The sequence below is a fragment of the Sorex araneus genome, chromosome 2 (genome assembly GCF_027595985.1).
Source record: "Sorex araneus isolate mSorAra2 chromosome 2, mSorAra2.pri, whole genome shotgun sequence".
NCBI lineage: Eukaryota > Metazoa > Chordata > Mammalia > Eulipotyphla > Soricidae > Sorex > Sorex araneus.
The window spans coordinates 250,071,413-250,085,010 of record NC_073303.1 but is presented as its reverse complement, the minus strand read 5'-3'; the positions used below and the strand labels follow the sequence as shown (position 1 = coordinate 250,085,010).

Below are 13,598 nucleotides of genomic sequence, written 5' to 3'. Positions count from 1 at the left end.
GGAAGAGAAGGAGGGGAGGAGGAGAAAGAAGAGGAGGAGAAAGAAGAGTAAGAAGGAGGAGGAAGAAGAAGGAGGAGGAGGAGGAGGAAGAAGAGGAGGGGAGGAGGAGGAGAAAAAAGAGTAAGAAGGAGGAGGAGGAGGAAGAAGTAGGAGCAGGAGGAAGAGGAGGAGTGAGGAGGAGGAGAGGAGGAGGAGGAGTGGAGAAGGAGGAGGAGAAGGAGAAGAAGAAGAAGAAGAAGAAGAAGAAGAAGAAGAAGAAGAAGAAGAAGAAGAAGAAGAAGAAGAAGAAGAAGAAGAAGAAGAAAGAGAGAAAGAAATAGAGAAAGAAAGAAAGAAAGAAAGAAAGAAAGAAAGAAAGAAAGAAAGAAAGAAAGAAAGAAAGAAAGAAAGAAAGAAAGAAAGAAAGAAAGAAAGAAAGAAAAAGAAAGGAAAAAAAGAACGAATTGGTTGATGGGCTGTGAATGTGACTCAGCAGTGAGACTTGCCTTGCAGGTGTAAGACCCTGGGTTCAATTTCTGGCAGCCAATCACCCAAGCTTCGCATTGGCTTAGCAGGTGGGTATACATCATCTGCATGTGTGCGCGGCCCAGGTTTGACTGCTGTGCCACATGAGCCCTGAGAGCCGCAGGAGCAATCTGAGCATGGAGCCTGATCCCTGCCGGGTATACCCTTGAAACCAAAAGTAATTAAAAACAATTTAAAGACTAAAAGAGGCGCATATGCTGCCCGAGCCCATGAGCTGCTTGCGCCCACGTGGCCGAGCACATGTGGTGCCCGAGCACATGTGTCGCCCGCATCTCCCCTCTTGAGATGTGTATTTTCATGCTTTCGTGTCCAGTGCTAGGATGTGTGTAGAAGCTTCCTCCACCCTTGGAGAAGCCGCGTTCTCTCTTGAGCGCGTTATTCTTACTATTCTCTCTCCCACTTATCCCTTCCTTCTTCCCTCAGAAACCTCTGAATAAAATGTTTACTTCAAAAAAAAAAAAAAGACAAAAAGAACTCGCTGCATCCAGGAACTATTCCGTTACAGGGTAACTTTTTATTGCATTGTCATTTTATTATTTACTGTTTTAATTGCATTGTCTATTTATTTATTCATTTATTCATTTATTTATTTATTGCCACGCCCGGCGATGCTTCCTAAGCACTTACTCCTGACTCTACACTCTGGGGCCCCCTTCTGGCGGTGCTCGGGGATCAGATGGGGAGTGCGGGGATCAAACCCCTGTCAGCCGCGTGCAAGGCAAGCGCCCCGTCCTCTGCACTATCGCTCCAACCCCTTGCATTACTTTTCACTGGGGTTAGAGCCGCGCTGTCACCCCAGCTCCCGCCGGCAACGAGAAAGCCACCTTGGGAGAAGGCGCGCAGGCGCACTAGCCAGTCCGCGGCTGGCGGAGGCGGGACAAGAGCCTCCTCTAAAGGACAGCTCTTGCAGCCAATCGGGAGGCGTGGCGCGGAGGCCTCCTTCCGGGAGGCGGCGGCGCCGGCCGGAAGTCGCGTTTGGGCGGCGGCGGCGGTGGTGGAGGCGGCGGCTTGCAGGGTAAACTCGGCGCTGCGGTGAGTGGGCGGGGGACGGGGCGGCTTGGCCGAGCCCCGGAGCGCCTCGACCGGGGCTCACGGGAGTCCCGCGGGCGCGCGTGGGGTTGAGCGTTCCGACGGGGATCTCGAAAGTGGGGAAGGGTGTCTCTCCCCCCGGTCCACTCTTGAGGTGAGCTCGGAGCGGGGGCTGAGGCTGGGGAAGGCGCCGGGAGGCCCGAGAGGCGGCCACTCGGATGGCCCTGGAGAGTCCTTTGGTCTCCTGAGGGGAACTGGGGTCCTTAGGGTGGGCGCGCGGGAAGCCACGCCCAGCACACACGAAGCCACGCCCCTATCGCCAGGCTAAGGCGGCTTTCGCGAAGCCACGCCTGCTTTCTTGAGGCCACGCCCCTGCCAACCAAACTCCGGCTGCTTTCGTGAAGCCACGCCTACTTTCGTGGAGCCACGCCTCCTACAGGGGCGGCTGGGAGGAGGGGAATCAGGCGTGAGTGGAGGGGGGGGACTGCTGGAGGAGGAGGGGTGGGCGGGTGAGGTCCACTGAGGCTGGTGAGGGCAGGCGTGGACACGTGGGAGCCCCAGGTGAAGGCCAGGCAAGTCAGTTGCATTTTCCTCTGCAAATTCGATTTTGCATGAAAGTAGAAAGAGGTATTTCTGCTGACCGAAGGCCTGCCTCATAGGCAGGAGCCTAGGTTCCATGCCCACCATTGCTTTGGTGTCCCCAGCACCACCTGGTGTTAACCGCCCCCCTCTCCCCCCCAAAAAAAAGAGAATCTGGGGCTGGAGCGATAGCACAGCGGGGAGGGCGTTTGCCTTGCACACGGCCGACCCGGGTTTGATTCCCAGCATCCCATAGGGTCCCCTGAGCACCGCCAGGAGTAATTCCTGAGTGCAGAGCCAGGAGTCACCCCTGTGCATCGCCGGGTGTGACCCAAAAAGCAAAAAAAAAAAAAAAAGGGGTGGGCAGATCTGAGACTCACCCCTGAACCCTGGGCATTTCCCTGCAGAGGGGCACCCATCCCCCCCAAAGCAGGTTTTGGATCGGGTGTGGGTTGCAGGGTCTGCTGTGTCCTGGCCTCGGCCCTGGGGAAGGTGGGGTGCTGCGGAGGCAGTGACCGCGAGCCGTCCAGAGGGCGCCCAGGGCTTGTCCTTGAGTGCTGGAAGAGCGAACGGAGCCACAGCACTCTGTGCTCCTGGCTGCCCCCCGCTGCAGGTGGGAGAGACTGGGGAGTCGGGAGGAGTGGGTTAGAGGACAGCCGCTGGGCCACGCTTCGGCCCCTCCCTCCCCCCACCCCCCAGTGTCCACCCCGCAGTGTACCCTTGCTCACAGGCTGGACTCGTCCAGCCCTCCTGTTGGACGGCTGGGTGAACCCCCGGCCCTGCCTGCTCTGCGCCAGCAGCGGTCCGGGAAAATGCCGAGGTGGCACCAGCCTCTGCCCTTGGGGTGCCGTCCACTCTGGTGCCCGCAGCCTTTGTTTCCCTTTACCATCAGGTGTGTGTATGTGTGTGAATTCCCAGCCGGGGACTTGGGCAGGGCAGTATACTGGCCCCCCTCCACGCCCCTCGAGGGGCAGGTGCGGGGAGGGGGTCTTGTCTTAGTGTGGTGGCTCGCTCTGTGAGTTCCAGAGTGAGTGGACGCTGTCCATCAGGCAGGACCTGCTGGACCCCGTCGTGGGAGGTATGCGGGGTTTGAGGGCTGAGGGGATGCCCTGAGCCCTCCCAGCCTCCAGGCTTAGATGACAGCCCCCTTCAGGTTTGCTTATGAAAGGGCCAGAGTCGGGGCCGGAGCGATAGCACAGTGGGTAGGGCGTTTGCCTTGCACACGGCCGACCCGGGTTCGATCCCCGGTATCCCATATGGTCCCCCCAAGCACTGCCAGGAGTAATTCCTGAGTGCAAAGCCAGGAGTAACCCCTGAGCATCGCTGGGTGTGACCCAAAAAGCAAAAAAAAAAAAAAAAAGAAAGAAAGGGCCGGAGTCATAATCCATAGTCCAGCTATAGTCCATAGACCCGGCTTCAATGCCCAGCACCCCATATGGTCCCCCGAGCCCTGCCCGGGGAGATCCCTGGAGCACACGAGTCACGCCCGAGCAATGCTAAGATACAAACAACAGCAACAAGTGTGTTGGTCTGAATGATTTCCTTAGCTTTATTTCAGGTTTGCATTTCCTTTTTTTTTTTTTTTTAGGGAGGGGTCCGTGTGTTGTAAAAGCCCGTTCATGGGTGGGGGACGTGTCTTCAAGGGCGAGCACAGACTCTGCATGTGGGAGCTGGGGTTCTTGCGCCCAGCACCCCAGATATGGGTCAGGTCGCCGCACCAGCAAATTCCGTTCCGGCGCTGGAGCGATAGTACAGTGTGTGTGTGTTGGGGGGTGGGGTACAGGGGGAGGGCATTTGCCTTGCACACGGCCGACCCAGGTTCGATTCTCAGCATCCTATAGGGTCCCCCGAGCACCACCAGGAGTAATTTCTAAGTGCAGAGCCAGGAGTCACCCCTGTGCATCGCCGGGTGTGAGCCAAAAAGCAAAACAAAAAGCAAGTTCATTTCTCTGGAGTGTCTCTCAGGCCTTGTTTGGGGTGAGGGTGGGGGGCTTGCTGGAGGAAGAACTGGGCTCGGGCAGCCCATCCAGAAACGGTTGTGCTTTCCTCTAGTGGAGATGGAGTTGGAAAATAGATGCAAAGAAAAACAAATCAAAGTAGGGTCAAAGAGGTAGGACAGGGGGTCAGGGCACCTGCCTGTCCACAGCTAGCCCTGGTTCAGTCCCCACCACTGTATGGTCCCCTGAGCACTAATGGGCATGTCCCCTCCTCCCCACCAAGAGAAAGTAGCATTTCCAGTGCTGCCTCTTGTTAGCTTAGGAAGGTTTCTATTAGAAAGCTGGGCTCCTCTTTTTTTTCTCTTTTTAATTAATTTTATTTTTATAAAGTTCACAACAGTTTATTACATTCAGCATTTCAACACCAGTCCCATCACCATTATACCTTCCTATCGCCATTTCGAATTTTCCTAAGCTTGAAGTTTGTGGTCCTCATTGTCCCGGGCCCCCTGTGGCAGGAGTAGAATGAGGGCCCGGTTTCCCACCTATCCCAGGACAGTGGTGGGGTGCGGGGGTCTGGCCCCTGAGCCTCCCGTGTGATCACCCTGTGCGTGGGCCTTGCTCTAGCCTAGACAGTGTGCTTGTCTGCACACTCAGATGCAGTTTTGTCTTGTAGTGGGAAGGGCTTTGTCCCAAGGGAGAAGAAAGTGCTTACAGCAGCAGACGACGGCCCCTGGGAGGCTCAGACACTGTGGGTGAAAATCAACATTTGTAGCCGGGAAGTGTGTACTTCCAAATTGTTTCCTAATCATTTGTGGTCCCTTTGAAGTGGGTGGAGTGTTTAACAAATCGTTGTGTGTGTGTGTGTGTGTGTGTGTGTGTGTGTGTGTGTGTGTGTGTGTGTGTGTCCTGGTAGGCACATGTTTGTGCATCGGTAGGGCATTTGCCTTGCACACAGCTGACCTGGGTTTGATCCCCAGCCCCCCATATGATCTCTCGAGAGCCACTAGGAGTGGTTCCTGAGCACAGCACCGGGAGTAAGCCCTGAGCACCACCTGGTGGGGGCCGAAAACCAAAAAAACAACCCACATCGGGGGTAGTTGTTTTGTTTTGGGAATTGGTTACTCGCACTCAAAGTCAGAGAGGTTTTTTCCCCCCTAACGGAAGCTCTGCTCTCGGCAGCTCCAGGGGAACGCGGCTGAGCGGGCTGCCCAGTGGGCATGGCCCTGCACCCCGTCCCTGCGCCAGGGCCCTGCTCGGCCTGCCTTCTCCTTTCCCTGACCGCGGGTCCCTAGCTGAGAGCAGAGCCCGTGCGGCCCCAGCTGAGCCCAGGCGGAGCAGCAACCCAGGACGCGGGGCTTTGGGTTTGGAGAGCGGGTGGAGGGAGGGCGGCAGGACGGACGGACAGGCTTCGTGGCAGTAGCCGGGCGGGCCCTCGGGAGGCCGTGGGCCCGGGTTGCCACCTCGTAGGAACGCGCGGTGCCCACGGCGTCCGTTTTCACACCTTGCTGACCCGGTGGCCGTCCACGACGTGATCGGGCTGCCTCTGGCCGCGTACTTGTCCCCTCTGGTGCTCGACATTGTCGAGTGCGGACCACCCTGGGGGACGGCCCGTAGAGAGGCCGGGGTGGCGGTACGCCGGGAGGGCACTGGCTTTCCAGGCCCCAGTTTGATCTCCGGCAGCCCATAGGGTTGCTCGGGGTTGCCCGGGAGCCCGCCAGGAGTCATCCCCCAGTGCAGAGCCAGGAGGAGCCCCCGGGCATCGCCCCAGAACTAAGAGGAAAAAGAGAAGAGAAATGGGCCTCACTGCGGCGAAGGGTCGGGCCCAGATTTCCCTTCTGCAGAGCAGCACGTTTCTTGGCATTGATCAAAGTATCGAGTAGATACTGGGTGGGGGTGGGGCTGTATACTGGGCCTTCCCCCACCTGTGGTGAATGCAGCCTTAGAAACTCAGGAAGTGGCTTGGTCTTAGATCCCAAACTGAGGGGGGGGGGGGGCGCGGGGAGTGGGAGAAAAAAGGGAGAGAAGGAACCCCAGAAGGGAAGTTGGTGGCCAGTGACGGGACCTTTCTGCAGCCCTGTGCTAAATCTTGGGGTCTGCTTCAACCCACACTCCCCGACCCAGACTCCAGGAGTACCCGCCACATTTGGTAGGGTTCAGAGCAGGAGGCAACCAGTCTCAGAGGGAAATACAAATTTTTTTAAACATATATATATGTATATATGTGTATATATATCACTGTCATCGATTTGTTCGAGCGGGCACCAGTAACATCTCTCATTGTGAGACTTATTGTGACTGTTTTTGGCATATCCAATATGCACGGGGAGCTTGCCAGGCTCTGCCATGCAGGCTAGATACTCTCGGTAGCTTGCTGGGCTCTCCGAGAGGGGCGAAGGAATCGAACTCGGTCGGCCGCATGAAAGGCGAACGCCCAACCGCTGTGCTATCGCTCCAGCCTGTGTGTGTGTGTGTATACATACATTTATATACGTATATATATAAATATATATATTTATATATGAATATAAATATATATACATATATATGTATAAAGCACATAAGGCTCAGCCTTTAACAACATGTAAGTGATCTCTTACTGAAGGGCTTAATGGCCCCTGGGTGAAATAAAGCAACGCCCACACTCTTTCCTCTAAGGATACTTTTTATTTTTGTAACATTTTCAAGTGTTTTTTCATGACCAGCAATACAAAATACGCCATTTCGGTCTGCTTCGGGGCGGGGATTAGGGTGCGGGGTGCAAACACCGGAAATGCGGTGGTGGGCAGGCGTCAAGGTGGCGGGATCGCTGTCCGAATATCGCATGCAATGAAATGACTGTGACCTGCTTTATAAAACTAAAAAAAAAAACCAAACAACTAAAAAGCCGGGGGGTGTGTCCCGCAGGTGCGCGCACGGCCGGCCAGGATGGGCGAGCCCCAGCAGGTGAGCGCCCTGCCGCCGCCCCCCATGCAGTACATCAAGGAGTACACGGACGAGAACGTGCAGGAGGGCCTGGCGCCCCGGCCGCCGCCGCCGCTCAAGGACAGCTACATGATGTTCGGCAACCAGTTCCAGTGCGACGACCTCATCATCCGCCCGCTGGAGAGCCAGGGCATCGAGCGGCTGCACCCGCTGCAGTTCGACCACAAGAAGGAGCTGCGGAAGCTCACCATGTCCATCCTTGTCAACTTCCTGGACCTCCTGGACATCCTCATCCGCAGCCCCGGCAGCCTCAAGCGCGAGGAGAAGCTGGAGGACCTCAAGCTGCTCTTCGTGCACGTGCACCACCTCATCAACGAGTACCGGCCGCACCAGGCGCGCGAGACGCTGCGCGTCATGATGGAGGTGCAGAAGCGCCAGCGCCTCGAGACGGCCGAGCGCTTCCAGAAGCACCTGGAGCGCGTTGTCGAGATGATCCACACCTGCCTGGCCTCGCTGCCCGACGACCTGGCCCCCGCCGAGGCCGGCGCGCGCGTCAAGGCGGAGCCCATGGAGGCGGAGGACGGGGGCAGCGGCGGGGGCGGCGGGGGCGGGGGCGGGCCCGGCAAGAGTGACCCGCAGAGGGACAGCGCCGGCCACCGGCGGGACCAGATCCTGGAGAAGGATGCGGCCTTGTGTGTCTTGATCGATGACATGAATGAAAGACCCTGAGGGAGGGAGACAGGCGTGTGTGTGTGTGTGTGTGTGTGCGCGCGCGTGTGCACGCGCTGCCTTCTGTGTTTTGATTGCCGCTTTGTGTGTCTTGATCAATGATGACATGAATGAAAGACCCTGAGGGAGGGATGCGGGCCTCTGTGTGTGTGTGTGTGTGTGTGTGTGTGTGTGTGTGTGTGTGTGTGAGTGAAGGACACTGCCTTGTGTGTCTTGATCGCTGCTTTGTGTGTCTTGATTGATGATGACATGAATGAAAGACCCTGAGGGAGGGAGAAGGTTCTGGCTCTGTGTGTGTGTGTGTGTGTGTGTGCGTGTGCGTGTGTGTGTCTTGATGGATGACATGAATGAAAAGACCCTGAGAAAGGAGGAGGTTCTGGCTGTGTGTGTGTCTCCTAACAGCCGCCCTCCCCCGCAACTTGACCTCATGCATTAGTTTTGTTTGTACTGGGCCAGTCTTCACGGAGAGGCGGTTGCGAGTCCCGGGAAGGGCCGCCTCCTGCAGTTCCGACACCTCACGGGCAGTGAGGGGCCGCTGGCCAGTGTGAGAACCCCTTGGGGTGCAGAACCGGCTGCTCCGAGGCCGGAGTTCCTGTGTCCTGTCTTGGGAGAGGCGGGGGCACGTGCAAGAGACCCCTCTCCCCCATCAGAGCCTCAGTCGGAAGGGCGATTGGCTCGAGGAACGGTAAATCCCGGCCGTCAAGCTGAATAAATGTGAAATTCAAGTTCCACCGTGTTGGCACAGTGTCTGAACAGGCGCCATGGGGAAGGAGCAGGGCCCCGCAGGGGTCTAACTTCTTCAGGCTTCCTTTGATGGCTTCCGACAGCTGCTCCCGGCCTGGTGCTCGGGGACCCTCCTGGGCTGGGATCCGATGGAGCCCGGGGCCGTCTCCTTGACTCTGTCTCAGCCCTTCGCCCCTAACCCGGACGGTGCCTTCTGTAACTCTTCTTGTCAGTCTCATCCATTTCAGGAGTGGACTGTCTGTCACGAACTTCCTGTAAGCTTAAGGCAGACTTGCCGAAGTCTGAGCTGCAGCTGGATGGAGGAGGGGAGGGGGGTGCCTTGGGGGGTAGAGGAAGGACTCTTAGGCGTCCCCGAGCCCTCCCTGACGGCTTCCCTCTCACTCCCTGTGTCTCTAAAGCCTGTGACAAAATAAGTCCTGAGCCCAGCTGGGTCTGGCCCAAACACCGACCCCTAAGAAAGAAAATTCCAGGAAGCTAGAATCCCCAGGGCTGGATCAATAGGACGAGGGGGGGAGGGGGCCCGGGGAGAAGGGGGGCATTCACCTTGCACTTGCCAACCTGGCGTCCTTCCCCAACGCCCCATTTTGTCCCCTGAGCACTATCTCGTGTGGCCCCAAAGTCAATAAGAGTATTGACATTGAGTTGAGATATAAAATCAATTACTGACTGTCTCACAGTTCTTGCAGATTTACCACAACGTTCCAAGTCATGGCATTATTTGTAAAAGGGGTGTGTGTGTGTGTGTGTGTGTGTGTGTGTGTGTGTGTGAATCTTGCACGTTATCTGATCTTGGCACCACATAGGATCCCCTGAGCACCACTGGGTATGAACACCTTCCCCCAAAAAAAAAAAATGAAAGGAAAAAACAGTAGCTTATGGGTGTGGAAAAACAGGCAGCTGACTGTATCTGGTGGTTGGATTTTAAACTTTGGAACCACAACCACAAAAACTAAATGAGGATTGTTTTCATTCTTGAAGTCTCAGGGCTTGCAAGGCACTCAGGATTTCCGGCGTCTTGGGAAGGTCCCGAGACAGGGTGACAGAGTGTCCTTCCCAAGGTGCCTTGCTGTAGGGCAGGAGAGAGCCCACAGCGAGGAGGGTGCTGGCTTCCGCTCGCCACCGACCAGGGCTTGATCCCTGGCACCCCATATGATCCCCTGTGTGTCGCCAGGAGTGTAGAGCCGGGAGTAATCCCCCAGTGTCCCTGGGTGTGGCCCCAAACCAGAAAACCAAGGGGTCTCGCATTTGGGAACTACAACAAAACTGAATTGCTGATCTCAAGCTGCAGTGTGACGAGTCTGCCACTAGGTGGCAACGCTGCCCTGCGTTTAGAAGGTGCAGTCAGCGAGGTGGCCCCTCCCAGCCCAGAAACCCAGAAGCCCTGGAACCCTGGAAGCTGAAGTCTTGGGCCCGGCGTTGCTCCGCAAACCGTATTCTCCGGTGTGATGAGGCCAGAGTGATAGTACAGTGGCCGAGTACATGTATTTGAATTCTCTCCCCTCTCATCTTAATGAGCTTCCATGAAAACTGTCTTGCTTCACACACACACAAACACACACGCTCACACAAATTGCATCAAGGGTGCAGCAGGTAGGGCGTTTGCCTCGCATGCAGCTGACCGGGGTTTGACTCCCAGCATCCTATTGAGTCCCCTGAACCCCGCCAGGAGTGATTCTTGAGTGCAGAGCTAGGAGGAAGCCCCGAGCATTGCCAGGTGTGACCCCCCCACCCCCGCCCCTAAAACAAAGTTTTTTTTTAAATCAAGATCAAGACCTTGGGGCTGGAGCAATAGCACAGCGGGTAGGGCGTTTGTCTTGCACACGTCCAATCCGGGTTCAATCCCTGGCATCCCATATGGTCCCCTGAGCACCGCCAGGAGTAATTCCTGAGTGCAGAGCCAGGGGGAACCCCTGAACATCAGTGGGTGTGACCCAAAAAGCAAAAAAAGAGAAAGCCTTTTTTTTTTTTTCACGGAAGAGAATTCTTTTTCTTATCACCAGTACTAGGTCCTTTGACTCTTGAAGAAAGATGATGATTCTTGGGCCTGAGGAATCACTCAGTGAGTTCATGCCTGCAGGAGGCCCAGGTTCGATCCCTGGCACCCTTTGCTCCCCTGAGCACCCATAGGACCACCTTCCCATCACGGAGCCAGGAGTAGCTCCCGAGTACCCCTGGGTATCTCTGCCCCTGTTCCCTCACCCCTACACACAAATGATTAGTCATGGGTTAGGTTTAGCTTATGAACATAAAACTCAATTTTTTTTTATTTTTGCGGGGTGGGGGTTTGTGTGTGCTGAGGGGTCGCACCTGGTGGTGCTCAGCGGCCACTCCTGGCTCTGTACTGAGGGATCACTCCCGGCAGGGCTTGGGGGAATCCTGACCCCAGGGATGGACCCCGGTCAGACGCACGCAAGGCACGAGTAAGGGTAACGCTGCCCTATTTCTCCACCACCGAATGGTTTTTATAATTAGTACCCATCTCAGAGGGTGGGTCAGAGTGGGGGAGGGGGGCGTCACCCCTCGCCAGCGCCTCTGAACCTTATTGGTCCCCAGCAGCGTCGTCGGCGCTGAGGAAGGCTTACCCTCCTGTCCGAGGCCTCCGCTCAGCCTCCCAACCTCAAGTGTTTGAGTCACCGTTGTTGACACAGGAGAGGGACAAACCGAAGCAGGAAGGGGACACAATAGCAGAAATGAAAGAGATGTCCCAATTGTGAGTTCCGAGGAGGAAGAAACAGGAAAATGTGGTCGGCCAGCGTACGTTTGCGAGTGTGGACACACTACACGGTTGTCTCGGGAGCAAAGAGCACGTGTGGGTGGGACAAGAGCTCGTCCACTGGGCAATATTCCTGACCTCCCCCCCCCCCCCCCAAAGGCACAGGTCTAGAGAAAATTGCCAATACTGGCTTAAAAATAGGAAATTCTGGGGCTGGAGCGATAGCACAGTGGGGAGGATGTTTGCCTTGCACGCGGCCAACCTTGGTTCGATCCCCAGCATCCCCTATGGTCCCCTGAGCACTGCCAGGGGTAATTCCTTAGTGCAAAGCCAGGAGTAACCCCTGTGCATTGTGGGTGTGACCCAAAAATAAATAAATAAATAAATAAATAAATAAATAAACAAACAAACAGAAAATCCTGGGGCTGGAGCGATAGCACAGCAGGGAGGACGTTTGCCTTGCACATGGCCAACCTGGGTTTGATCCCCAGCATCCCATATTGTCCCCTAAGCACTGCCAGGAGTGATTCCTAAGTGTAGAGGCAGGAGTCACCCCTGAGCATTGCCGGGTGTGACCCAAAAAGCCAATAATAAATAAATAAATAAATAAAAATAGAGTATGGGGTGGGGTGCAGGGGAGAGAGGGGAGGTTCGGGCACTTCTCTTGCACACGGTCACCCTGGGTTTGATCCTCGGCATCTCTTAGGGGCCCCCGAGCACTGCCAAGAGTGATTCCTGAATGCAGAACCAGGACCACTGCCAGGTGCAGGTGCAACCCCCCCCAAAAACTCAAAAATAAATAAAAATAAATAAGTAAAAATAAATAAGACACAAAATTAAGAGGCACGTTTTATTTTTCAATTGGGTGAAATTTTTCTGGGTTACACCCGGCGATGCTCAGGGGTTACTTCTGCCTCTGAACTCAGGAGTCACTCCTGGCAGTGCTCGGAGGACCCTATGGGATGCTGGGAATCGAACCCAGGTCAGCCACGTGAAGACAAACGCCCTCCCCACTGTGCTATCGCTCTGGCCCACAATTGGGTGATTTCTAAGGCTGCTTTATATATATATATATATATATATATATATATATATTGCAGTACTGGGGTTCATAACCAGATCTTCCTGTGAGGAACCCTTTATTATTTAAAAAAAAATTTAAAACTGAATATCCACAAGATAGACCATTCCAAGTGTTCATGATTGTGTTTCAGTCATACAATGATTCAACACCCATCCCACCACAGTGCACATTTCCCACCAACAGGAACCCCATTTCCTTCCCACAGTCCCCCCATGCCCTCCTCCCTCCCCCCACACCTGCCTCTAGGACAGGCACTTTTCTTCTCTCTCTCTCTCTCTCTCTCTCTCTTTCTTTCTCTCTCTCTCTCTCTCTCTCTCTCTCTCTCTCTCTCTCTCTCTCTCCTCTCTCTCTCTCTCTCTCTCTCTCTCTCTCTCTCTCTCTCTCTCCTTTTGTGCATTATGGTTTGCAGTCCGGGTACTAAGAGGTTATCATGTTTGTTCAGGGTGTTCAGTTTTGTTTTGTTTTGTTTTTCAACTAGGTGTCAGCTTTGGGGTGTGGACATGACTGCCAAGGCTTCTGGAAGTACAGGGAGGTGGGGGGAGGTAGCCCATCCCAACCCTGAGAAACCCTGGAGATTTCAGTCACAAAACCCGCATACCCAAATTTTCAACAGAGTGTATCTCGGTGGGGTCCATCTGGAGACAGTGGAGTCCGGCCAGGGCCATGACAATGCTATTGATTGTGGAAGCGAGTGGCTGGCTGCCCGTGGGGCTCTGCTGGCACCGTTTATTATAGGGCCGTGTGGGGCTCACATCCAGGTCTTGCACTTTTTTACCAGAAATTGCCTCCCCCAGGGCAAGGGGACCGTGGGGTGCCAGGGATCAAGCTCCTGCTTTGCAGCCTTCGAGCCTCCATCCATCCCCCACAAAGCACTCCTTTATTAAATTTTTTCAATTTTTTGGTTTTGGGGCCACACCTGGCAGTGCTCAGGACTTACTCTTGCACTCCTGGCGGGGCTCAGGGGACCATATGTGATGCCAGGGAGCCAGCCCACGTTGGTCGTGTGCACGGCCAACATTTGACCCACGGGGTGGTCACTCCAGCCCCACAGAGCATTCCTCAGCGCCCCCTGGAAGATGTGACTCAAAATCGCACCACTTAACCTCTTACCCTTAATAGTGACAGCTAAGAGATTTTTTTTGGGGGGGGGAAGGGTCTACACCAGCAGTGCTCAGGGCTTACTCCTGGCTCTGCACCCAGGAATCAACTTCTGGCGGTTCTTGGGGGGACCGTATGGGGTGCCTGGCTGGTCCCTGTGTAAGGCAAAACACCCTGCAGGAGATTTTGGAGCTGACGGTAACAAGGAACCTAGCTGGATTATTGACTCAAATCT

At 55.3% G+C, this 13,598-nt stretch overlaps 1 protein-coding gene across 1 annotated transcript; it reads left to right on the top strand.

Moving 5' to 3' along the window:
- The first annotated feature begins 1,460 nt into the window (after nt 1-1,460).
- On the top strand, nt 1,461-8,455 carry MED7 (mediator complex subunit 7). The gene is made up of 2 exons (XM_055126739.1): nt 1,461-1,557; nt 6,978-8,455. The coding sequence occupies exon 2, from the start codon at nt 6,999-7,001 to the stop codon at nt 7,722-7,724; it is 726 nt and encodes a 241-aa protein (XP_054982714.1). The 5' UTR covers nt 1,461-1,557; nt 6,978-6,998; the 3' UTR covers nt 7,725-8,455.
- The last annotated feature ends 5,143 nt before the right edge of the window (nt 8,456-13,598 follow it).

What these genes read in the sequence shown, in the direction of transcription:
- MED7 (XM_055126739.1), top strand. Translation starts at nt 6,999, where the DNA reads ATGGGCGAGCCCCAGCAGGTGAGCGCCCTGCCGCCGCCCCCCATGCAG.